General features: G+C 40.6%; 1 protein-coding gene across 5 annotated transcripts in view; it reads left to right on the forward strand.

Moving 5' to 3' along the window:
• Positions 1–27,264, forward strand: part of grm8a (glutamate receptor, metabotropic 8a) — a 391,012-nt gene that overhangs the window by 344,138 nt on the left and 19,610 nt on the right. For 4 of the 5 annotated variants that reach the window (XM_047390124.1, XM_047390125.1, XM_047390122.1 and 1 more), the window contains exons 9-11: positions 3,939–4,085; positions 6,732–7,153; positions 9,073–9,439. In XM_047390124.1, coding sequence (XP_047246080.1) covers positions 3,939–4,085; positions 6,732–7,153; positions 9,073–9,439 — 936 coding nt within the window. Of the gene's footprint in view, positions 1–3,938; positions 4,086–6,731; positions 7,154–9,072; positions 9,440–25,686; positions 25,746–27,264 lie in introns of all 5 variants that reach the window. The other variant, XM_047390126.1, reaches the window with a different exon arrangement.

Consider the following 27,264-nt stretch of genomic DNA (forward strand, 5'->3'; position numbering starts at 1 on the left):
ACGGTTCTTCTGCCCCTAGGCAACCACCAATCATGGCAGAGTGAAACAATATAATAAAACAAAGAAACAAAATGTAATAAAAGTAAAAGAATTAAAACAAGCCTTGTTCATATCATCATTGCACTTTTTCTCATTCCACTTAAACAGCAACGTCTTTCGATTTTCCGCTATAAGGTCATTTTATGAAGTACAATTATGAGTACACTCAGGCATTGAAGATATATTCATTTACAACATGTCATCATAATCATCTGCTTTTGGGTTTAGTGTGGTGTCAACCTTTACTCACAGTATTTAAAGAGTATATGGGTGTTATCTCCACTTAAAAGAGTCTGTGTTTTATGGCCCAGACCCTCCTTGGGTTCAGAGGTGACAAAGTTATCTAGGAACAGACCTAACTGCTCTTTCAAAGGCATCACCCTAAATGATGGGTCTTAACCACTAAACGTCTGATAATGGCTTTTACAGTTTCGTCCCCTAACACAGATGTTCTGAGGAGTGAGGTAACCTAAAGGTCATACACTTTGGAACACTTAATAAAATAATTTCCATTACAACTCCTTTCCTCAAAGAAAACAAATTATAAACACAACTTAAAACAAAACATAAATCCTGCTGCCTCTCCTGAGTAGCTTCTACGCTTCAAGCTGCCCTGTTACCAGTCTGGTACTGCTGTCGTAGGAAGCTCCTCTAGAAATATGTTTAGAAACAGGAACTCTAACCTGCTGGAAGTTAGGCTTCCATAGTCCAACTAAACAACGGTGGAAATAAACACATTCAAATTTGTAATAATGCCATAATGATAGACATCAAGCAATAAACATGAAAGTTAAATAAAAACAGCTGAGATTTCCTCCTCAGAGTCAGTTTCGCTGTCAAAGTGGGAGAAAAGAATTTGGCTGACCCTTGCTGTCCAGGCAAAGGAGCCTAGTAGCCACCAAATGTTAAGAAATTAAGGAGAATAAGTATCATGGCGCATGTTTGACTGTCTCTCTGTTGCAGACGTCGCCAGTCCATCATCGAGGGAAAGGTTATGTGCAAATGTGTAGAGGTCTTCCCTGTATGTTTCCTATGTGTCTCACTGTGATGTGTGTGCAGTGAGGCAAATGACCTTATGATTTCTAACTTTCAGGCAATGCGATGGCCTTAAGTAGATTCTGAAATAACGTTGCACTGCCCAAGAGATTATTGTGCCCTTGTAAAAACAATGTTCTTCAACCACCTCTTCAATCACTCGCCAGTGATCAGCTTACAGTTCTTTGTCTTGTGGTGGCCTGCTGTCCTCACACCTTTCAAGCCGTGGATGATCAAGTTGGAAGATGACTTGTGTCCTGGAAGCCAGATGAAGCTGGGGAAGCTGGAGCTTTCCTGCAGCTTTCCTGGGTGTCTAGTAGGATCTGATATGGGTCTTTCCAGCGCCTGTGGCTTCCAGTGTTTTCTCCTAGATTCTCTGACCAAAATCCAGTCGCCAGGGATAAAGGACAGGAGGGTGGAAGTGGCTGTTTCTGGTAATGCAGCCTTCACCGTCTGTGAAACTTGAGAATACACAGTGGACAGATTTTGCAGTAAAACAACATCCTATCTTCACACAAAGATGTGGAAAAAAATGTATCTTGGAAATATCCCCACGTTACTTTATTCTGATGTTCCCCCCTTCTGACGCAGGGTCCAACCCATGCGACAATCCAGCAAAAGGTTTAAACAAGAATGTTCTAGTAACCAAGATCACATTACATAGAACCAAAGAAATGAATTCTGACATAATTATGTGTCTTTATGAATTTAACGAAAGCAGCATAAAGAAAATCCAGATGTTTTTAACTGTAACTCAGTTCCATTAACAACAAAACATAAACTTTAGTTATTCAGTTCATCAATATCTCACTTAGAAATTAGTCACATATCATCCTGATTTGCCTTGTATGAAGATGAGTATTAGATTAATAGACATATAATGTAATTCAGATGCATAAACCCTACAAATTCGAATCTAATAAATAATTCCCACCAAGTATGAAATCATAACTCTGATTCTTTATCAAAAATATATTCCTTACTTTTGGCATATCTTGAACTGTCAGCTAGCTTAATGGCACCAGGGAAAACTTTCAATCTAATAAATCACCAATCAGCAAAACTAATTCTTCAAACTAGTTTAAACTATTTCATTAACCTTTTAATAGTAAAACACATAAATCTAAATGTCATGCTACATCCTTAATTATTATACAAAAAATGTTTTCAAGGCAACAATCACTACAAGCCGTCTGTCGGACCTCCAGAGTCACCCTGGCATCGAGCAAGACGATAACCCACAGGCCAGGTGCGAATGTCACACACCGGGACTTTCAGCCACCAGGCCTAGATAAGGCTGTGCGGCAGCGCTTAACTCGACGTCAGGCTGTTCCCGGAGATCCACCAGTCACTGCAAAGAAAGATAAAATCAGTTTAGTTCTTATAATATCCGGCTCGAAGGACCAAATTAATGATAGGTATTATTTAATCAACTCAGAGGTAAGGAACGACACAGAGTCAGTTTTACTTGCGGCAAGGGTAGCTGTGCACTACAGAATACAAAGTATTAGCCCCCTCTCTCTTTATTTATACATGCTTGGTCACACACAGTTTAAACATCATTCAGGGTGGGGGTGTGTGTATGTGTGTGTGGGGTCAGAAAGGTTAGGGTTCATTTGTCTTGATTATAAACAAACAGAGGTAGTGGGAAGTGGGGACCTGGTGAATAGCCCCCAGATGCTGCTAATAAAATAATAAAAGCATAACTCATTCTTGTGACCATCTCCCTTCCTATAACATGTAAGGAGGGAAAAGCACTTAGATGAGTGATAAACAATACAAAAATCATAAAAACCCTAACACTAAGCATCTCTGGGAACTCCTTCAAGACTGTTGAAAAACCATTTCAGGTGACTACCTCTTGAAGCTCATCAACAGAATGCCAAGAGTGTGCGTAGCAGTAATCAAAGCAAAAGGTCGCTACTTTGAAGAACCTAGAATATAAGACATATTTTCAGTTGTTTCACACGTTTTTGTTCAGTATATAATTCCACATGTGTTAATTCATAGTTTTGATGCCTTCAGTGTGAAGCTATAATATTCATAGTCATGAAAATAAAGAAAACTCTTTGAATGAGAAGGTGTGTTCAAACGTTTGGTCTGTACTGTATGTTATTTGGTTCTGTCACAAAATATAGTTATTTCATTGTATGAGAACACTGTCCTCTAAATAACAAGCACAAAAAGCAAATTTTGGGAAACCATTTTGTCTGTCTCTGTGTGGAGTTCTGCATTGGTGTCACCAATAGTTCAAGGGTACTTTTTAATAACCAGTAGAAGAGCGGGCTCAACTAGTTTTTTTGTTGAATATGTACTTTTGTACTTAAAATGGCCCATCTTATACAGTACTCAAGGCAGTCAATGGACCTTTGGGAGACAGTGTACTAATAGACTTTTTCCTCAAATTCCTGCATGCATAACAACAAATTAGAGAACAAGCACATGGAGGCATCGACAAACCAGACAGACGGAAAGCTCAGGGATTAGCTGTAATGCCAGTGTGACACAAGCACAAACACAGTGCACACATGGATGAGCATATACACACACACACGGGAAAATACAGATGGCTTATTTGTGCCAGTTCTGATTATGGCCTGATTGCTGGGTGCCAGATAAGCTGGTGTTATGTTCCTGGAAGCTCTCTCAAAAGCGATCAGAGGGCCTGCTTGTACTAATTCATCTCGCAAATCGCTTCCAGATACAGTAGCTGCAGGTACACACAAGGTTAAAGCATTGTTAACACAGTGTAATGTGAGCTATGTCAAATTCTGTGCTTCGTAATTTCCCCTGAGAAGATTAAGAAGAGGTTAAATTGTCTATTTGTTTATAGAGCTCATAAATGGTACATATTTGCCTCTCAGATGGATGCAATGCGTTGGAAGACGGGTGATCCATCCCTGCCAGCCTCCGTGTGCAGTTTGCCATGTCGTACTGGCCAAAGAAAGAAGGTGGTGAAAGGAGTGCCATGTTGCTGGCACTGCGAAAGCTGTGAGGGATACCACTATCAGGTAGGTTTCTGAAGAAAACCAGCAGTATTCAAGATGTAGTAATTAATGATCAATGGTCAATATGGTTAATACCACACATGTACATGCGCTGTTTATAAAGAGCCCTGACATTTTATTTCCTTTTTGTCTGACATTAAATCAGACAAACATTTTCCTGTTTTATGTCCGTATAAGCAAAATTATTTATATTTGCTAATTGTTGGATTGATTTGGACTTATGTTGTCTGAAATAAAGTTGAATATCTGTGTATTTTCATGTTCTGCAGAACAGGAACCTGCTATTAAACAGATATTATGCTGAGCCAGGCCCAATTTCTTTTAATCTCTTCCTGTTTAAAAACCTAAATAACTAAATAAGTAGTTATTTTAAACTTAATAACTACATGACCTGAGTAATACATTTGACTAAAGTGAATGTGCAAATCTGGTTTTGGATATGTTGGTTTTTGAAACAGAAGTATCAGTTTTTGATATTGCTGATCATTTTAGACTTGGAAACTCATAATAGGTCACATTTTAATACTGAAATGCCCTAGGGTTTCTTAGCCTACCCATTCACAACTGTGAGGTGTGAGAAGTGTGGATTGTCATCAACTGAATGAACTCAGTGGGTACCTCAGTCTGATTTCCAATTTAAAACTGTAGTTTATAAGAAAGTTTTAACTGAGACTTTTGTTTTTTAGAGACCCCTGTATTTTTCCTGCCCACTGGAAACAGTAATAATGTCTTCTTTTTGTTTAAATACATTTAAGGTGTTTGAGGAAAATCAAACATCTTTAGTGGCTCCTTATAAATGTATATATGCAGAAAGAGCCCCACAGACGCTTTTAACGCAAATGGAAATATGTGAAATGAGACGAGAGAAAGTGTCTGATCACCCATTATGAAGATGCATCTCCTGTGATAATTATGTCTTAGAGACAATTTGGCATCATATCATCCTTCTTATTATATTTGAATATTGCACGAGCAGGCAAACATACGTGCAAAGTGATCCCTACTCAGAAAGCAATAAAGGCAGTAAAAATATTAGTTTGAGTAGCAGCTTTCTCATATGAGACTGAACACTCAGTATATATTTTACACATTCATTCATGGGCTGTAAAATCAATGATCTGTCCATGTGAATAAGTGTCGCGAAATAGTAAATGCTCAAAGATGTGTGAAAGGTTACTTTGACAAGTGGCTACAAAGTTAAATGTTACACACAGAGAGATATCTAAATTGCTGCAATGATTTAAAATAAAATCAACTCAGATGTTTGCAGTTATATGGAAGATACAAACTTTAGTTCAGATATGTTGGCAGTAAATTGGGACGGCGATAAGGAAAAGAAGCTGCCCATTAAGTGTCCACTTTTACTAAAGTCCAATTTGTTGTGTGTTGTAGCTAAAGTGCTGTGAAAAAGTAATTGCCCCATAACCTAATCAATGGTTTTACCACCCTTAGCACAAATAAAAGCCTGTTTTGGGTAATGTTACAGCATCTAAATCATACGTCGAAACTTTAAATAGGTCATTCCAAAAATCTTCCAAAATCATTACAAAAATGTTTTGCCATTTAGAGGTGGATGTGATGGTGTTTTTTATTGTCCTGCTGCATAACTCAAGTGTGCTTGAGCCTAAGGTCACAAATGGATGGCCAGACATTCCCCTTTCAGGATTTCTATGCTAGAGAGAAGAAGTTATGGTTCCAATAAATATAGCAAGTCATCCAGGTCCCAAATCTGCAAAGACCATTACATCACTACCTCCATGTTTGACTGTTGATATCATGATGTTTTTCTGAAAAGCCGTTAGTTTTAAACAAGATGTAACAGGACACACACTTTCCAAAAAGTTAATTTTTTGCCTCGTCAGCCCACAGAATATTTTCCTCAGTCTTGGGGATCATCGAGATATTTCTAGCAAGTGTGAGACAGGCCTTGGCAAGTGTGTTCTTTTTGGTCAACAGTGGCATTCATCTTTGAACTTTCCCATGGATATAACTTTTGCTGACTCTCTTTTTTTGTTCTAAAATCATGAACACTGACTTTAACTGAAGTGTGAGGCCTGGAGCTATTTAGACATGGTTCTGGGTCCTTTTGTGACCTCATGTGATCCTGGAGTAATTTTGTTGGACAGCCACTTCTAGAAATGTTTACTACTGTCCAATGTTTTCTCTATTTGTGGATACTGGCTATCACTGTCACCCTTGAAATCCAAAGCCTCAGAAATGGCTTTGAACCCCTTTCAAGACTATCAATGGCTTTGTTTCTTAGCTATTCTTGAAATTTCTGCACATCGGGGCACAATGTGATGCATTTTGGGATCATTTAGCCTACTTTACATTTTCAGAGTTTCTAGTTAAGGGATTTCTTGATGCTACAAGTTTCTTAGTAATCATGCCTGCGTGTAACTGTGATGTAACAAATTGTGATGTAACAAGTGGGGTGACTGGATTTTCCATATAGTGTAAGGTAGATGTTGAAAGCTTTTTCCCCTTAGATCCAATAATTATTTGAAATTTAAGATTTTTATTTACTGAAGTTATAGGCCAGGCCAAACAGAACTATAACTTTGCCATTCCCTGACCTTTAGAAATTAAATTAGCACAGAAACAACAAAACAAAATTGATTTAACACATTATTTCTACTCATTCCTTAGGCCTCAGAATTCACATGCGAGCTGTGTCCCTACGAGATGCGACCAGATACCAACCGAACAGGGTGTGTTCCGATTTCTATCATCAAACTGGAGTGGCACTCCCCCTGGGCCGTTGTACCTGTATTCATCTCCATGCTGGGGATTATTGCCACCTCCTTTGTCATTGTCACTTTTGTGCGGTATAACGATACACCCATTGTCCGAGCATCCGGCCGGGAGATGAGTTACGTGCTCCTGACCGGAATCTTCCTGTGCTATGCCATCACGTTCCTAATGATTGCAACGCCGGATGTAGGTGTGTGCTCACTGCGGAGAATTTTCCTTGGCTTGGGCATGTGTTTTAGCTATGCTGCACTGCTCACAAAGACCAACAGGATACACCGCATCTTTGAGCAAGGGAAGAAGTCTGTAACAGCACCCAGGTAAAAAAATAAAAACATTTACATGTATGCATTTTCATTATGAGGGACTCATGGTTTTGAATTATGTTATGTTTTTGAATTATGTTATGTTTTTTTTTTGTGCAGACAGGTGTAAGCTGCCACATTTACACTCAACCTCTACTCATTCATTATTATGCCACTTGTAATCATTAATCAGTTTATTTTTCTATACGGTATTGAAATGAATCATAAGCTCATCAGTTTGCCGGTAGTCTAAAGGGGTCTTTCTCTAAGTGGGTAAAATGTTAATTCAAGATTTAGTAATGCTCAGATTCAAATATCTGCTAGGCTGATGATCATCAGTTTCTCATTTTGTATCATCCATCTAAAAGGTTTTCAAAATGTTTATTCGTTGTCATTCTGCAGCAGATCATAATACAATTTTCTCTTCAGTGATTTAATGGTCTTTTTGCAGCTGCTCAAAAGAGCTTTTTTTGTTTATTTCATTCTGAATTCCTTATTATCTTTCCCCCAACCCCTTTCTAATCATAAGTGTTTTACCTGGAGTATGCACGCCTGCATCTGTAGAAGTCAAATGTATTTTAGTTGCATTAGAAAACTGCCTTTTCAGCACAGTGGACAAGATTTTTCAAATGTGTTCTTAAAACCCACAAAACAACCCTCATATTTACTTGGTGCATATTTTGGATGTTTTTGGGCAGTGGAAGAAGCACTTCCTAAATCTGGTCACCATCTTCTTTTTGAGGGAGGCAGAGTATGGGGATTTAGCATCATCACAACAGCAGTAGTTGCTGAGGTAGTTAAAAGCTCCCCAGTACCGAAGGGCCAGGAGTGGACGAGATGTGCTTATGTGCTCTGAAATACTTTGCAGCAGTCATTGAAGACATGCCTTTTTATTTGCAAGGAGGACTGGGACAACACCCAAGAAGTAGTGTGGTAGTCTCAGTCTTTACAAAAGAGGAAGGTTGTTCCACCAACTGAGGGATTACACTTCTCAGCGGCAAGTTTATTCAGTGGTGTAAAAGAAGGGTTCGATCATCAAACCTCTGATTCAGCAGGATCAACTGTGGCTTTCTTCCTGGCTGTAGAACAGTGGACCAGATCTTTACCTTTGCAGATTTGCTGAGGGGTTTTTGCTTAGTTGTCTAGCCCACATGTTTTATGAATCTGAAGGAAAGGCTTGCTACTGGGTCAGTGGAAGAGAGATGGTGTGTATTCGAAATACCTCTGGCTGTAATCTTTTGATTTTTGAGATTCTAGATCTGTAGGCATCTTCATGTGATATCCTTCAACGTACATTGGAGCAATTTACAGCCAAGTGTGAAGCAGCGGGGATGGGAGTCCACTCCTTTCTCCTCTGGGGCCAAAGCGCTCAACTAGAAAAAGATTGATTACTTCCCTAGGACGATGGACTGTCTTTGACTTAAGTGGAGGAGCTTAATTATCTTTAACAAGTGTTGATAGGATGTAACAAAACATGGATTGGGTTCACTCCTGCAAAGCTTTAGAAAGAACTGAACCAAAAAGCAGATGTCTCATCTTACCAGTCCTTCTGAAGTTGAAACCTATGGGCATGAGATAGGGATCATGACTAAAAGAATGAGATCCTAGGTATAATGGGTGAAAAGATATTCTTCTATATAGTGGTCAGGTTTAGCCTTAGTAAGGAAGTGAGGAGCTCTATTATCTGGAGACATCTCGGGGTACAGTGGCTTCTATTCTGCAAGGTTGGGGTGGTTTGGGAATCTGATCAGGGTTCTTGGAGGTTTTTTGTGCACACGTACAGGAAACCCAGGGGCAGACCCAAAACTTGCTGGATTGACTGTACATTTTTTCTGACCTGGGAATGAAAGTGGATGCATGGATGGATGTATGAATGCATGGGTTTATTTGCCTTTTTTATGCCATAGACTTATATGAGCTTTTTCTATCTGCAGGTTTATCTCTCCTGCTTCACAGCTCGTCATTACCTTTTCCCTAATCTCGATTCAGCTTCTTGGCGTTTTCGTCTGGTTCGCTGTGGACCCTCCCCACACTGTAGTGGACTATGGAGAGCAGCGGACCCAGGACCCAATGGCGGCCCGTGGAGTCCTCAAATGTGACATCTCAGACCTGTCTCTTATCTGCTCTTTGGGTTACTCCATCTTGCTCATGGTGACGTGCACAGTTTATGCCATTAAGACACGAGGCGTACCTGAAACCTTCAACGAGGCCAAGCCAATCGGATTTACCATGTACACCACATGTATCATTTGGCTGGCATTCATACCCATCTTCTTTGGCACATCACAGTCTGCAGAAAGGGTGAGTATTCTCCACTATATTATTTGAACAAGAAACACTAGACTGAGAGCTGCACAGTGGTGCAGTTGATAGCACTGTTCCCTTGCAGCAAGAAGGGCCATGGTTTTTAATTCCAGTCTTAGGTCTTCTGCATGGAGTTTGCAGGTTTATCCTGTCCATGCATGGGTTCTATATGGGTACCCTGGCTCATTCCCAGAGTCAAAAAACATGATGGCTAGGTTAATTGCTCTCTCTAAATTCCCCTTAGATCTGAGTGTGTGCATGTATGGTTGTTTGTCCTGTGTGTCTCTGTGTTGCCTGGTGATGGACTGAGAACCTATCCAGGGTATAACCTATCTTTCACTCAATGACTGCTGAAGATAGGCACCAGTCCCCCAATGACCCTGGTGGATAAGCAGGTGTAGCTGATAAATGAATCAACACCCGACTGAAGATATCTCTGTTGAACATAGCATTGTAACATAGAACTACTGAGCCAGTAGTACTTTGGAAAGAAAAACAAAGTTAATTGTACCAGTAGCTCCACTGAGGAGTAGATCTAAAAATAATACACAACTACACACAGATGCACTGGCCAAGAGTACTATCTTTTAGAACAAATAATTAGTTGCAAACAGAAGGGCAGTATTAGCTCAGTCTATAATGCCCTCAAGGATAATGACATAGCTCATTACAAAAGCAGTGGGCCAGGCGTACCATCTATGTAAAACAACTTTTAAGGCACTGTTTATTGCAAATAATCATAAATGGACAGTAGCAGGAGAAAGCAGGAGAGTAATGACTGGCCAGCATAACTATAGAAATGGCTTAAATGGATTGCATGAGTAACTCTGGGAGTAAGTTTATGACAGTCTGGTTTAAAAAGCAGACAGAAACTGGGATCTGGTTCTACAAAAGAATAAACCGATAAATGAATAAGATCAAATCAACAGTTTAAATTGCTATTTTAATGATCACAGTGGTTACTAAACATTTGAAACAAACATCCCATTGGACACTATATTACCCAGCATCTTAAAACTGTTTTACAGGAGTGTATTCAGTGTGAAAGAAAATCTGCCTTTTGACACAATATGTTTGTTTTATAGAAAGCCATGCCACTATTTTTTACTCTATTGGTGGCATTTTCTAATGCTTACTAGTAAGCATTTTCTGCCTGACATTTCCATGTACACCAACTTCCCAGTGAATAATACACATGGATAGAGGATGAATTAATTTGTGATAAGCTTTAATAGAAGCTGAATTCATGTATGAAGATAAAGAAAATGTGAAAATCCATATTTACAATTAGTGAGAATGTATACCAGTCAAATACACAATATCCGGTTAATGCCCACAACTTGTTAGTGCCTGAAATGTATAAGTTGCGGAGAGAAGCTATATATGAATGAACGGAATGTCATGTGTATGTTGCTATACAGGTCCTTCTCAAAATATTAGCATATTGTGGTAAAATTCATTATTTTCCATAATGTCATGATGAAAATTTAACATTCATATATTTTGGATTCATTGCACACTAACTTAAATATTTCAGGTCTTTTATTGTCTTAATACGGATGATTTTGGCATACAGCTCATGAAAACCCAAAATTCCTATGTCACAAAATTAGCATATCATTAAAATGGTCTCTAAACGAGCTATGAACCTAATCATCTGAATCAACGAGTTAACTCTAAACACCTGCAAAAGATTCCTGAGGCCTTTAAAACTCCCAGCCTGGTTCATCACTCAAAACCCCAATCATGGGTAAGACTGCCGACCTGACTGCTGTCCAGAAGGACACTATTGACACCCTCAAGCAAGAGGGTAAGACACAGAAAGAAATTTCTGAACAAATAGGCTGTTCCCAGAGTGCTGTATCAAGGCACCTCAGTGGGAAGTCTGTGGGAAGGAAAAAGTGTGGCAGAAAACGCTGCACAACGAGAAGAGGTGACCGGACCCTGAGGAAGATTGTGGAGAAGGGCCGATTCCAGACCTTGGGGGACCTGCGGAAGCAGTGGACTGAGTCTGGAGTAGAAACATCCAGAGCCACCATGCACAGGCGTGTGCAGGAAATGGGCTACAGGTGCCGCATTCCCCAGACCTGGGCTACAGAGAAGCAGCACTGGACTGTTGCTCAGTGGTCCAAAGTACTTTTTTCGGATGAAAGCAAATTCTGCATGTCATTCGGAAATCAATGTGCCAGAGTCTGGAGGAAGACTGGGGAGAAGGAAATGCCAAAATGCCAGAAGTCCAGTGTCAAGTACCCACAGTCAGTGATGGTCTGGGGTGCCGTGTCAGCTGCTGGTGTTGGTCCACTGTGTTTTATCAAGGGCAGGGTCAATACAGCTAGCTATCAGGAGATTTTGGAGCACTTCATGCTTCCATCTGCTGAAAAGCTTTATGGAGATGAAGATTTTATTTTTCAGCACGATCTGGCACCTGCTCACAGTGCCAAAACCACTGGTAAATGGTTTACTGACCATGGTATCACTGTGTTCAATTGGCCTGCCAACTCTCCTGACCTGAACCCCATAGAGAATCTGTGGGATATTGTGAAGAGAACATTGAGAGACTCAAGACCCAACACTCTGGATGAGCTAAAGGCCGCTATCGAAGCATCCTGGGCCTCCATAAGACCTCAGCAGTGCCACAGGCTGATTGCCTCCATGCCACGCCGCATTGAAGCAGTCATTTCTGCAAAAGGATTCCCGACCAAGTATTGAGTGCATAACTGTACATGATTATTTGAAGGTTGACGTTTTTTGTATTAAAAACACTTTTCTTTTATTGGTCGGATGAAATATGCTAATTTTGTGAGATAGGAATTTTGGGTTTTCATGAGCTGTATGCCAAAATCATCCGTATTAAGACAATAAAAGACCTGAAATATTTCAGTTAGTGTGCAATGAATCTAAAATATATGAATGTTAAATTTTCATCATGACATTATGGAAAATAATGAACTTTATCACAATATGCTAATATTTTGAGAAGGACCTGTAGATATGCTGTTGTTCATAGCCAAATAGTTATAATTCTCTGTGATATGCCATTACTCTGCTGTGTTTGCATCTTATGTTACTGAATTGGCTAACTTGGAATCAGGTTGTAACATAAAAAGTGTGAGTTACTGTAATAGGATTCCACCTACAATTTAAAAGCCAAACGACATCATACATATATTCTAATGAAAATTCATATACACTGTAATGCACATACCCATTCCTTAGGGCTCTTTTCACACACCTAAATACCTAAAATGAAAGAAGACACATGCAATACATAATTTATTTTCCCCAGACTTACTTAACAGATTGAATTCTATAGTTTAAGAGGCAGCCACAGAAACTTACAAACACACAACAAATGTCAATACTGCTAATGTCATTTATAACAGCACACTCATAGCAAGCTGTTATGTGTTACTGAATCTACTGCTGCAGCCTGTTATTGATTCTATTTCTTGATAGTGTGACTGTTCTGGCTTTAACAATAAAACACTTCATATGCTCATTGAGATTGATGGCAGGTCATTGATTGCAGCTGTCATCTGTTGTGCTTCACAATACTGAACACATTTGCTTTTGTAAAGTAAAACTGCTTGTATTTTAGACAGATAAGTAAACTGGTGCGCAGATGTGGTTATAAATAGCAGGTGTTTCATAGGTATTCTGTGATATCATCATATATGCTGATGATTTCATACTCAGTTATTTTTGAAAACATAGGTTAGGGTAATGGCCCCCAATCCGTGTCTCTGTCCTGCATGTTCTAGGTATTTCCCTGCTGCCACACACTTCATTTAAATAAATGGATAAATGACAGTTGACTGTAACTTTTGATGGCATGTGGAGGAAGTAAAGCAATCATTTCATTTAGGTGTTCTGGAGCAGGGACACATCCAAAACAAGTCCGAAATTAGGCCCGAGGACCACTGGTTAAAGTATTTAATGTGTCTTTTTTTTTTTTTTTTTTATAGCTATCAGCCAGATAAATTACTTGTAGGACGTTTTGTTTATGTTGTTGATGACATGAATGGGTCTTTAAGATAGCCATCAACATTATCACAGCTGTCATTAGAGCTCGAATTTAAATTGGCCATTCTAATGCATGAAAATGCTTTGCTCAATAGCAGGAATGCCCAAGTCCAGTCTTTGAGAGTTATTATCAAACTTTATAATGTACCCTTCTCAAGCACACTTGAATCAAATAAGCAGCTCATTGAATGAAATGCTAATGAGGGAATTTAGCCATATAATTCAGGTATATTGGAGAAGGATAGTAGCTACTGAGCATTGGATATTGCTCTAAATTTAGCTCCATCCATCTTCCTATTTAAACAAAACAGTTTACCTGTCTTTGATATGAAGAAAAAAAGCTTTGCCATGGCATAATGCTGCCACTGCCATTTTTCACTGTGAGAGTGAGTGATGTGCATTGTCAATGTTCCTCCACAGATAGCATTTTGTAGGTAAGCCAAAAAATTCAACATCTGCCTCATCTGATAAGAGTGCATTGTTCCACATGTTTGCTTCTATAGCCTTCTTTCAACAATGGCTTTCTTCTTGGCAATCTTCCATAAAGGGCAGATTTGTGGACTCAACAATAAATAGTTGTCTTGTCAACAGATTCTCCCACCTTCATTTGGATCTCTGCAGCTTCTCCAGAGTTACCATGGGCACCTTGGCTTCTTCTCTGATTAATGTTCTCCTTTTCTAACCTGTCAGTTTAAGTGGATGGCCATGCCTGTTTCCATTTTCGGATGACCTAGTGAACAGGGCTCCGTCAGATGTTCAAACCTTGTGATATGGTTTTATAACCTACCCCTGCTCCACACCACTTTATCCCTGACCTGTCTGCTGTGTCCCTTGGTCCCCCATAGTGCTGTTTGTTTATTAATGTTCCGTAAGAAACCTTGGAGACCTTCACGGAACAGCTTTATCTATACTGGGATTAAATAACACACATTTGTTTCCATGTATTATTTCGGTAACTCCTAATAGCAATTGGTGACGCTATGTGATATTTAGGTCAGGCGGGCTGAATACAAATACATGCAACACTTTTGATATTTGTGTATCAAAATTAAAAAGAAACATAATTTTTTTGCCACTCTACAATATTACATTACTTTTTGCTGGTTTATCACATAAAAGCCAAACAAGACATTTAAGTTTCTGGTTGTATCGTCCCAAAATGTTCAAGCAATTCCTTTTTTTCCATTTCTTTCTTTTCCTTTAAAATTAGAAGTCGACCCTTATCTCTCCCTGTTTTGCATTGTCAGTCAGGCAATAATAATTTCTTCTTTTTAAACGGCTGAGCCTGTTTTTCTTTCAAATAGTGTGCCAGCCTTAATCACTGAGAAAAAAAGCTCACATCAAAGTGATCCAGTCTAATCACACATCGGGGAAATCAAACTTTTCACAGCATTTTTCCCTTTTGCTTTGTTTAGCTTTTTACCTAATAATCCAGTGTGTTTTGGGGTAGCTATTATTGCAAGACTGTTGAAGTGAATCTTTGACTTTTTCTTTCCTCTCCAGCCCACCACAGTGCTGATGAGAATAACCAGACAATAAGGTCACTTGTTTGCTTTGCTGACATGGAAGCTTCATCAGGCTAATGGTTTCAAATGGGTCATTTTATTGCTGGTCGCAGCTTCTTTAACCTTTAAGCCACCAATTATGAATGACAGAGTGAGCCTCTGACTTTCTAAATCTTGTCTTGATTTTAACCATTTATTGGTGGTGCTGCATCATGTCTACAGAGGAGTGTGTTTGCGTGTGATATAAATAAAATTGAAGTTTTTTGTGTGTGCTATTCTTGTCTCATGGCCGAACAGCATCCAAGTCATGTTTGGTCCGTTAATTAGCATGTCCATCAGCAACTTCGTGTGCATCTGCCATAAAGTGTGTTTGCGTTGTGTGTTGGATTTAATTGGAATTTCCAGCTCCATACATTTGCATGTCTCTGTGTGTTGTGTCTAATTGGAATATCCTCTGGAGTGTGTGGCAGCTGGCTAGCTAACAGAGTGAGCAGAAGAGAAGGAGGAGAGAGGAGTGAAAGGAGTAAACAGGTAATGATGTGACTTGCTGATGGGGCTTTAATGAGGAGAGCTCTACCAAGTGTATACGTTTGTTTCAGATAAAGAGGAGGGGAAATATGGGTACAATGAATTTGGAAGGATGTGAAAAGGAGGGATAAATTCTACATTGATTAACTTAATATAAAATAATGTTGTAGCTGTGGCACTCTGTGATAAGTTCATCTGTCAGAAGGGGACAGTTCCGCGTTAGTATGCCTTCTGAAATGCTTCCATATAAAATTATACTTGGCTCCATTATATATTTTAGACAATCAAACAAACCTTAATATTAGGGAGAGATTGCCTAAGTCAATAAAACATGCAGTGTGATGATAGTTTCATTTATAAGAGATTAAAGCCTATGAAATCAATCTGGCCCTGTGTGAAAAAAATAATTGCCCCTTAAACCTCATAACTGGTTGTGCCGTGCTTGGCAACAACAATTGTCATGAAGTTCTTGCGACAATTGGCAATGAGTCTTTTACATATCTGCAGAGTAATTCTTACATGCTCTTGTGAGCGGAAATATGTGAATTCAGCCATATTGAAGGTTTTTCTAATATAGACTTCTAAAAGTCTGAACTTTGACTTTGCCAGTGTAAAATATGTATGTTTGTGTGTGTGTGTGTGTGTGTGTGTGACATTGCAGAAGCATATCGAAACAATGCCACAGCGAATGTGTGCCGTAATCAAAGCTAAAGGCAGTTGTAAAGTTGTATGTGTGTGTGTGTATATATATATATATATATACACACACACAAGAGGTAGTCACCTGAAATGGTTTTCACTTCACAGGTTTCACTTCACTTTGTCAGGTTTAATAAGTGTGATTTCAAGCCTTATAAATGGGTTGGGACCATCAGTTGTGTTGTGCAGGAGGTGGATACAGTACACCGCTGACAGTCCTACTGAATAGACTGTTAGAATTTTTTTTATGGCAAGAAAAAATTAGCTAAGTAAAGAAAAACGAGGGGCCATCATTACTTTAAGAAATGCAGGTCAGTCAGTCCGAACAATTGGGAAAACTTTGAAAGTGTCCCCAAGTGCAGTTGCAAAAACCATTAAGCGCTACAAAGAAACTGGCTCACATGAGGACCGGCCCAGGAAAGGAGGACCAAGAGTCACCTCTGCTGTGGACGATAAGTTCATCTGAGTCACCAGCCTCAGAAATCGCAGGTTAACAGCAGCTCAGATTAGAGAACAGGTCAATGCCACACAGAGTTCTAGCAGCAGACACATCTCTAGAAGAACTGTTAAGAGGAGACTGTGTGAATCAGGCCTTTATGATAAAATAGCTGCTAGGAAACCACTTCTGAGGACAGGCAACAAGCAGAAGAGACTTGTTTGGGCTAAAGAACACAAGGAATGGACATTAGACCAGTGGAAATCTATGCTTTGGTCTGATGAGTCCAAGTTTGAGATCTTTGGTTCCAACCACCATGTCTTTGTGCAGCGCAGAAGAGGTGAACAGAAGGACTCTACATGCCTGGTTCCCACCGTGAAGCATGAAGGAAGAGGTTTGATGGTGTGGGGTTGCTTTGCTGGTGACGCTGTTGGGATTTATTCAAAATTGAAGGCAAACTGAACAAGCATGGCTACCACAGCATCTTGCAGCGGCATGCTATTCCATCCGGTTTGCGTATAGTTGGACCATCATTTATTTTTCAACAGGACAATGACCCCAAACACACCTCCAGGCTGTGTAAGGGCTATTTGACCAAGAAGGAGAGTGATGGGGTGCTGCGCCAGATAACCTGGCCTCCATAGTCACCAGACCTGAACCCAATCGAGTTGGTTTGGAGTGAGCTGGACCGCAGAGTGAAGGCAAAAGGTCCAACAAGTGCTAAGCATCTCTGGGAACTTCTTCAAGACTGTTGGGAAACCATTTCAGGTGATTACCTCTTGAAGCTCATCAACAGAATGCCAAGAGTGTGCGTAGCAGTAATCATAGCAAAAAGTGGCTATTTTGAAGAACCTAGAATATAAGACATATTTTCAGTTGTTTCACACTTTTTAATTCCACATGTGTTAATTCATAGTTTGATGCCTTCAGTGTGAAGCTACAATATTCATAGTCATGAAAATAAAGAAAACTCTTTGAATGAGAAGGTGTGTCCAAACATTTGGTCTGTACTGTGTGTGTATATATATATATATATATATATATATATATATACACACACACATACTCACCGGCCGCTTTATTAGGTACACTGGTCCAACTGCTCGTTATCGCAAATTTTTAACACGCAAATCACATGGCGGCAACTCAGTGCATTTAGGCATGTAGACATGGTCAAGACGATCTGCTGCAGTTCAAACTGAGCATCTCAATGGGGAAGAAAGGTGATTTAAGTGACTTTGAATGTGGCATGGTTGTTGGTGCCAGATGGGCTGGTCTGAGTATTTCAGAAACTGCTGATCTACTGGGATTTCACGCACTACCATCTCAACAATTTACAGAGAGTGGTCTGAAAAAGAGAAAATATCCAGTGAGCAGCAGTTCTGTGGGGGCAAATGCCTTGTTGATGCCAGAGGACAATGGCCAGACTGGTTCCAGCTAATAGAAAGGCAACAGTAACTCAAATAACCACTCGTTACAACCAAAGCATGCAGAAGAACATCTCTGAATGCACAACACGTCAAAACTTCAGGTGGATGGGCAGCAGAAGGCCACACCGGGTAACACTCCTGTCAGCTAAGAACAGGAAACTGAGGCTACAATTCGCACAGGCTCACCAAAATTGGACAATAGAAGATTAGATGATAAGTCTGATGAGTGTCGATTTCTGCTGCGACATTCAGATCGTAGGGTCAGTATTTATCGTCAACAACATGAAAGCATGGATCCATCCCGCCTTGTTTCAACTGTTCAGGCTGGTGGTGGTGGTGGTGTTGGTGTTGTAATGGTGTGGGGGATATTTTCGTGGCACACATTGGGCCCCTTAGTACCAATTGAGCATCGTGTCAATGCCACAGGCTACCTGAGTATTGTTGCTGACCATGTCCATCCCTTTATGACCGCAGTGTACCCATCTTCTTATGGTTACTTCCAGCAGGATAACGCACCATGTCATAAAGCATGAATCATGTCAGACTGGTTTCTTGAACATGACAGTGAGTTCACTGTACTCAAATGGCCTCCACAGTCACCAGATCTCAGTTCAATAGAGCACCTTTGCGATGTGGTTGAACGGGAGATTCCCATCATGGATGTGCAGCCGACAAATCTGCAGCATCTGTGTGATGCTATTATTTTTTATTTTTTTATTTTTTTATTTATATAGGAATTTGCATGTTCTCCCCGTGCATGCGTGGGTCCACTTCTCTTGTGGATTTTGACAGGGAGACCTTTTGTGATGACCTCTCTTTCTCAGCCAACTGGCTGATTGTTTCTGCTGGAGCTGTTGGAGGCAGCGTTATCATTGTTGTTGATTCTCTGCTGAAGGTCGAAGCTGCTGGCGGATTATTTACTGAATAGAAGAGATTAGATGTGAGACGTCTGGCTCCTGGCTTGTTCAAGCAGAAACCATCTTGCTTGAAGAGTTGTCTTTTTTCCCAAAAAATATTAAAGTTGTCGATGAAGTTCACAGGTGTGGTGGCACATGTTTTTTTTAACCACTTATCAATAATCAGAAGTCTGGAAAAAACCTAATCTCCACAGAGAATCGGTGCAAAGGTGCCGCTGAGAAACACCTTGATATTGAGACCTCCAACAATATTCACAAGACGAGTGAAATCCTCTTTCAGTCTTTCTGATTTTTTCTTAGCTACGTCATCCATGGCTCCACAGTGTATAATTAGGTTTTCTAGAGACGGGCGCTTTTCTGTTATTGCAAGAATATTCTCTGAGATATCAGAGGCCACGTTACTGGTACCAATCATAACTTCTGTGTTTTTCTTGTTGCAGTTTTTAATCCCATCCACAGCTGTGTTGCCCACTATTAGGGTTCTTGGTCTGGTGGGGTACCTTTTCTCTGGCAATTTAGGAGAAGACTGTTTAGAATGAAGGTGGTTCTCAAACCTTTTATTGATCTCAGAAGATGGATAGTTTTCCTGGTTTTCATTCTGTAGTGGGGCAAATCTGTTTTGGAGGGGAATTCCATTATTTCCAGCTGTCTCCTATCAGTTATTGTGACAGCAGCTTGCTGTCGAAGTCTCCTTTTCCCAGGGGAAACAGGGGCATTTCTCTGTTATTCTGGCCATTCTAATTTATTTAATTGCTGAGATCTTCCAGTGAGTTGTCCACCTTGATTTTTTGGGCATGCCCCTAAAACATGCCAGGGGGGTCTGCCGGTAGGTTTATTCTCAGTGTTCTGATTGCCGGCTGAGTTGTTGAGCTGGCTGTCACTGTTTGGGATCACAGGCAGAGTTGAATCATCGTTGTACCCCATATTCACCTCTAGTCGATGGATTTTCATCTCCAAAACAGCCAATTTCTGTAAAGGTTTGTCGAAGTCCTCTGTGGTGAAGGGAGGCATTTTGTGCTGATTAGCTGGCATCAACTTGTCCTGCTTCAAGTTCGATTATAAAAACATCAAAGTCCTTTAAAAAAATAATAATAATAATAAGAAGAATCCTTGGGAGTCGCTGGTAAGATGTTTTAGTCCAATATTTACGTAATTTTGGCTAAGAGATAAAACGTTGGGAGTAAAAGAATGCAAGCAAGCAGGGAGCTTGGGAGAAAAGCGTCTGAGCAGGCAGAGAGGCAGAAGGCTATTATGTCAATATGGACCAAAACTCTCTGAGGAATGTTTCCAGTACCTTGTTGAATCTATGCCACGAGGGATTAAGGCAATTCTGAAGGCAGTCCAAGCCGCTACTAGCAAGGTGTACCTAATAAAGTGGTGTGTGTGTATATATATATATATATATATATATATATATATATATATATATATATATATATATATATATGTATATGTATATGTATGCGCATATTTCCAGCGGCCCGGGCTGTGGCAGATGCAAAAACTCGGGCCTGGGAGGAGTTCGGTGAGGCCATGGAGAAGGACTACCGGTTGGCCTCGAAGCGATTCTGGCAAACCGCCCGGCGCCTCAGGAGGGGGAAGCAGTGCTTCGCCAACACTGTTTATAGTGGGGGTGGGAGGCTGCTGACCTCGACTGAGGACATTATCGGGCAGTGGAAGGAGTACTTCGAGGATCTCCTCAATCCTGCCATCACGCATTCCGTGGTGGAAACAGAGGCTGGGGACTCGGGGTTGGACTCTTTCATCACCCAGGCTGAAGTCACCGAGGTGGTTAAATGCTCCGTGGCAACAAGGCTTCGGGGGTGGATGAGATCCGCCCTGAGTACCTCAAGTCTCTAGATGTTGTTGGGCTGTCATGGTTGACACGCCTCTTCAACATTGCGTGGCGGTCGGGGACAGTGCCTCTGGACTGGCAGACTGGGGTGGTGGTCCCCCTTCATAAGAAGGGGACCGGAGGGCGTGTTCCAACTACAGGGGATCACACTCCTCAGCCTCCCTGGTAAGGCCTACGCCAGGGTATTGGAGAGGAGAGTCTGGCCGATAGTCGAACCTCGGCTTCAGGAGGAGCAGTGTGGTTGTCGTCCCGGCCGTGGAACACTGGACCAGCTCTATACCCTCTACAGGGTGCTCGAGGGTTCGTGGGAGTTTGTCCAACCGATTCACATGTGTTTTGTGGACCTGGAGAAGGCATTCGACTGTGTCCCTCGTGATGCCCTGTGGGGGGTGCTCCAGGAGTATGGAATCGGGGGCCCTTTATTAGGGGCCATCCGGTCCCTGTACGAGTGGAGCAGGAGTTTGGTCCGCATTGCCGGCACTAAGTCGGACCTGTTCCCGGTGCATGTTGGACTCCGGCAGGGCTGCCCTTTGTCACCGGTCCTGTTCATAACTTTTATGGACAGGATTTCTAGACGCAGCCAAGGGCCGGAGGGGGTCTGGTTTGGGGACCAGTGGATTTCGTGTCTTCTTTTTGCAGATGATGTGGTCCTGCTGGCCCCCTCTAGCCAAGACCTACAGCATGCGCTGGGGCAGTTCGCAGCCAAGTGTGAAGCGGCTGGGATGAAGATCAGCTCCTCCAAGTCCGAGGCCATGGTACTCGACCGGAAAAGGGGGGCTTGTCCTCTTCAGGTTGGAGGGGAGTTCCTGCCTCAAGTGGAGGAGTTTAAGTATCTCGGGGTCTTGTTCACGAGTGGGGGGAAAATGGAAGTAACCTAGGAAGCAACACTACCCTGAGGGAGGTCTGGGTTCTGGGAATACTTTAGCTGATAGCTAAAGTAACTGTAGTACTAGGAAAACAAAATAGGTATAGAAACAGATTTTTCCTTGTGTGTAAGGAAACTGCAACCTGTTGGACATTGGCTGTTTGTTCAAGCCAAGCTCAGGTAAACAGTTTTACAATCAAAGCCTGGTGTTTCTTGGTAGTCACTGAGATGTCTCAAAGAATTATCATTAAAATAAACCAAGGGTACTTAAGCTGAAGATCACATACTGATGGCTGGATATTCTACCTAAAGATTTTCTTCTAGAGGGCAGAATTAATTCTTCCATCAATTTGGTCTAGTCATCCAGTCAAGCAGCCTTATACCACCAAAGTATCACCGCCACATTTAATACTTTGGTGATAATTACATTTATGTCCACAGATGTTCACAGAATTGTATTACGGAAAGACATATTTTGCACATGTAAAACTACAAGGATTTATGATGTTTTTTGTCAGCAGTAATTTCAGAAGGCAATCATGGATGCAATTTTAAATAAGTCTTTTTCTCATCATATTACATTAACTGAGACAAGTGAAGCATGCATTGCTTCAGGGGTTGCCTTTTGTGACCTCCTGAGTGTGTTAACACACTCTTGGAGAAGTTTGGATAAGGCTAACCACTTCCTGTAAGCTTCAGCACCAATACATTTTTTTTCCTACATTGTGGTTCAATGGAGTCCAAAAGCCTTAGCATTGGCTTTGTAAGGACTTTGTTTTCAAATTCTGTGAATCTTTTGTCCTACTGTTATCAGACAGGTTCCATTTAAGTGATTGCTTAATTCTACAGGTCTTGCAGTACTCAGGCCTTGGTGTGGCCAGTAAAACTGACCCCAAAAATGTGCTAGGTCCTCACCGGTGTGTGTTGTGAAATAGAACAGAAAAGAGTTGTTTTTTGATGCATGTTTTATGGCGGTGGTTAGAGCTGTCTTTTACTGTGACATATTCTTTGCCAAGCTGTGTCAAATAGTAGTAGAGGTACTGTATCTTAGAAGTATCTTAGCAAGACCTCAAACATTTATATTGTGTCAAATGTAACAAGGCATTGAGTGCAAAAGCTAAAACATGACAATTTTGGAGTGTCTGAAAAATATGTCCTCTTTCTTTTAATTGGAAAGTTGTCAATTAAGTTCTTAGCATCCTTACTTTAAGCATCCCTGTGCAAGGTATTTGATCTTATGTAGCTCCCAGGATTGGTGAAAGAGTACATGTAGTGGAGTATTTGTCTCCAAACCCTCTTACAACTTTGTGTTTTGCTGTTTTTTGGAGGGGTTTTGACTGCAATCTGTGGAGAAAAGGGTCTTTGGTCACCAGTGTGGCCTCCATCCTGATCCTGGTCACAAAACTCCTCTGAATGCCCAACAAGGCTCTGAATCACAGCAGGTAGGAAGAACAGAAAGAGAGGAAACGTCAAAGAAGGCAAAAGGTACACGGCAAGGAAATAACACCTAAAATATAACATTTCTAACACAAAGAATGACATGAAGGGTAGCTGTGAAAGAATAAGAATGTGGGAGATGAAACAAGAAAGAAATGGTGAGATGGATCCTTTACCATCACTGAGCGGTGAAGTATTGTTTTGAAAAAGGTCATGCTAGCATGTAGAGGATTTTGGCTTCGTATTACTTCTCCTGCACCTGCAGATGTGTGAAAGGTTGTGTGGTGTAAATGTGCAAGTGTGTGTTTCCTCTCCCTGCTTGCTGGAAACTCAAACCCCAGGAAACATTCTCTCTCCAACCACCTCTCGGTGTGAGCCTCATCATTACTTTGCAGGATGCAGTGGATAGAAGGCCAATTTATTTCTCCCTTGTCTGTTTGCTCTGTCTTCCTTTTTTAAGTGAATTTCTCCTTTTGTCTCCATGTGGGCTGCGTATCCTGCTCTGCTCCAGGTGTCTTTAATAAGGGGGACTTGTTATCTTATGTCTCTTGCAGAGAAAGAGGCAAATACTTTGCTTCATCTTGCTTCATCTTGCAAAGTCACTTCCTGTTTGACTCTATATGTGTCTTTGCACATCGCCACATAAGGTATTTTGCTAATAAGCTTTGCTTAAATAGCTTGAAATTGACTTAATCTCTTTAATTTTACTCAACTCTAATTAACTCAAATTAAAAGAAAATTACTTGGAAATGTTCCATAAAATGTAAAACGTTTCTCTAACCTGACATTGGCATAAATACCTTTGTCTTAATTATTAGTTGGAACTAAACAAAGAGGTGTGCTAGAGGATTGTAATTCACTAAAACAAGTCTTAGAAAGCTAATCTTCAATGTTTCAATAGCTTTTGCCTCCACAGATTGTACCCAATTCACAATAAAAGCAATAAAATATATATTTATAGCCTTATCCTCTTGCATGTGAGTGAGCAATAGTTAAAACAGATTGTAAAACTATTGTAAAACAAACAAAAAATTATTACAGATTTAACATTTTAAACTTTAACATAATTTATTAGCAATTAGCATGTTTACTGTTAGTTAGCATGACTAACTGTAAACCTCAGTTTCCATATGTATACCCTGGAATACCCTTACCTTAACCCAGAGGATTCCAAAAGGCTGCAAACCTGTTCAAATACAGCATGTTCAATTAGAGGCAAGGGTTAAAACTTAAACTTTACCCGGCCACCAGGCGCTCTCCGACGAGTCCCGACCCCAGGCCTGGCTCCATGGTGGGACCCCGGCTCCGCCGTACCGGGCGACGTAACTTGAATATGTTTCATTGGGATTATATGTGATGGACCAGCAATAAAGCAATTATCAAGCAATTACTAATTGTGCTGTAGAAGAAAAATATGTTGCTATTATTTCTCTTTACAAATAAAACTCTGAAAGGTGTGGTACTCACATCCTATCAGCCCTCTTTACCTAAAAATAAAATCCCCAAAAATAAAAAAGTCACCTTCATTGTAAATGGGATGAGACTGACATGAACGTTTTGCCCAACGTGCAAATCACTATGCTTACATTACTCAAAACAGACTTTCCCCCTGAAGACACATGGAGGTGGCAGCATCATGCTGTGCTGCTGCTTCATCAGGGACGGGAAAGCTGTTTGCAGCTGGTTAGCTAGGTCAGCCTAAATAAAGGACTAAGGTGGAGATTCACATGAAGGTTCATGTCCCAGCTGATTAACAACTCTAAACATACAAAAAGATCTACAATTGAATGTGCTAAATGAAAGCACATTCATGTGTTAGAATGGCTGAGTCCAAGTCCAGACCTAAATCTGATGGAGAATGCATGGCAAGATTTGAAAATTGATGTTCATAGATGCTCTCGATCCAATTTGAGTATTAACTCAAGGCTAGGGGATTGAATACAAATGCTCGCCACACTATGCAGGGTTAAATTAGCAAAAAAAGGAAAACCATGCATAATTTTCTTTTTACATCAGTTATATACTGCTTGTGTTGGACTTAAATAAAATCATCAAAAAAAAAAAACAACAGAAATTTGTGGTTTCAATGTGACAAAATGTAAAAATGTTCAACTTGTTTGAATACGTTTGCAGGTAGTGTATAGCCTGTACAATAGCTGTACTGTTATGCTAAGTGTGCAAAACACAGTCTTAGAATGCACAAAGTCACAGCTTTTCATTAGAACACAGCAGCAGAACTAAAGCATGTCCTGTTTCACATAGGATTTGGTTGGGTATTTTAATTAGATGGAGCTGTTAACAGTAGGCCCTCTGTCATGCTAATTTAAAGTGAAAAGAGGAGAAAACAGGTTACTGGCAACTGGGACACCCTCATAGTATGCTCAGGAGTAAACCTTTTAGATGTAACTTCAAATTAATTTGGCTTTGGGCTGAAACCCATTTAGATTTACAAGTCAATAAGACCTAGAACTAACAGGCTGCAGCATTAGAAATACAGATTTAGTATATTATCATGATATGACCTATGCACGTTTTTTTTTCACACACAGATGCAAGAGCTGCATGGATTAGATGGAGAGACATGTCTTTGAGTGGTGGTTTGTAGAAGGTAATGAGGCACTTGTGACCAGTAAGCCTGGGCCCAATTAGCAGCACTGATACAAAATTGCAATATTGTGCTAGACAGTCTTGTTTCACAGCTTTCTTTTTTTTAACATGTTGACCATGTTCATCTTGTTTGAAATGTGTGTGTGTGGGGGGTATATGTGTGAAAAAAGTGTAACTTAAGGTTTTAACAAGCTCTCGATAAAAAGTAAGTAAAAAGCCACCTTTTTTATGTGTAAAGATTTTGAAATAGCGCACACCGTTTTCACCTTTCTTTGTCACGTTTGGAGCAAAAATGTGTTCCTAAAGAAGACACCTTTATGAACTGAACCAAGTCATAGCCTAAAATGCTATAAATGCTGTAACTTCTGTCTTGTTACCTTTTGGCAGGGCCATAAACTGATAGTTTTGATATTCGCCTCCAACACAGACTCAGACAATGTTTTTGCACAATGAGTGGTGCAAGAATGCACTTATTTGAGGCAGCTGGATTTGAGGCAGCTGGATTGCATAAAAAATAGTCATGAGTTTCTTATACCGATCAATTTTATAGCTCAGGTTTTTCTTCCTTTGCTTAACAAAATAACACTGTATATGAGGTAATGATCTATGTTAAATTGCTGTATTATAGGTAGTATTGGTAAGAGTAAAAGCACTTTTCTGAGACTTTCCAAAGAGCAACTCGGATTAAAACAATGCTGAAATAGATACAGGGGTTGGATAATGAAACTGAAACACCTGTCATTTTAGTGTGGGAGGTTTCATGGCTAAATTGGACCAGCCTGGTAGCCAGTCTTTATTGATTGCACATTGCACCAGTAAGAGCAGAGTGTGAAGGTTCAATTAGCAGGGTAAGAGCACAGTTTTGCTCAAAATATTGAAATGCACACATTATGGGTGACATACCAGAGTTCAAAAGAGGACATATTGTTGGTGCACGTCTTGCTGGCGCATCTGTGACCAAGACAGCAAGTCTTTGTGATGTATCAAGAGCCACGGTATCCAGGGTAATGTCATCATCCCACCACGAAGGACGAACCACATCCAACAGAATTAAGTAAGGTTGAGGAAGCTGTCTGAAAGGGATGTTTGGGTGCTAACCCGGATTGTATCCAAAAAACATAAAACCACGGCTGCCCAAATCACGGCAGAATTAAATGTGCACCTCAACTCTCCTGTTTCCACCAGAACTGTCCGTCGGGAGCCCCACAGGGTCAATATACATGGCCAGGCTGCTATAGTCAAACCTTTGGTCACTCATGCCAATGTCAAACGTCAGTTTCAATTGTGCAAGGAGCGCAAATCTTGGGCTGTGGACAATGTGAAACATGTATTGTTCTCTGATGAGTCCACCTTTACTGTTTTCCCCACATCCGGGAGAGTTACGGTGTGGAGAAGCCCCAAAGAAGCGTACCACCCACACTGTTGCATGCTCAAAGTGAAGCATAGGGGTGGATCAGTGCTGGTTTGGGCTGCCATATCATGGCATTCCCTTGGCCCAATACTTGTGCTAGATGGGCGCG

Source organism: Girardinichthys multiradiatus, chromosome 17 (genome assembly GCF_021462225.1).
Source record: "Girardinichthys multiradiatus isolate DD_20200921_A chromosome 17, DD_fGirMul_XY1, whole genome shotgun sequence".
Classification (NCBI taxonomy): Eukaryota; Metazoa; Chordata; class Actinopteri; order Cyprinodontiformes; family Goodeidae; genus Girardinichthys; species Girardinichthys multiradiatus.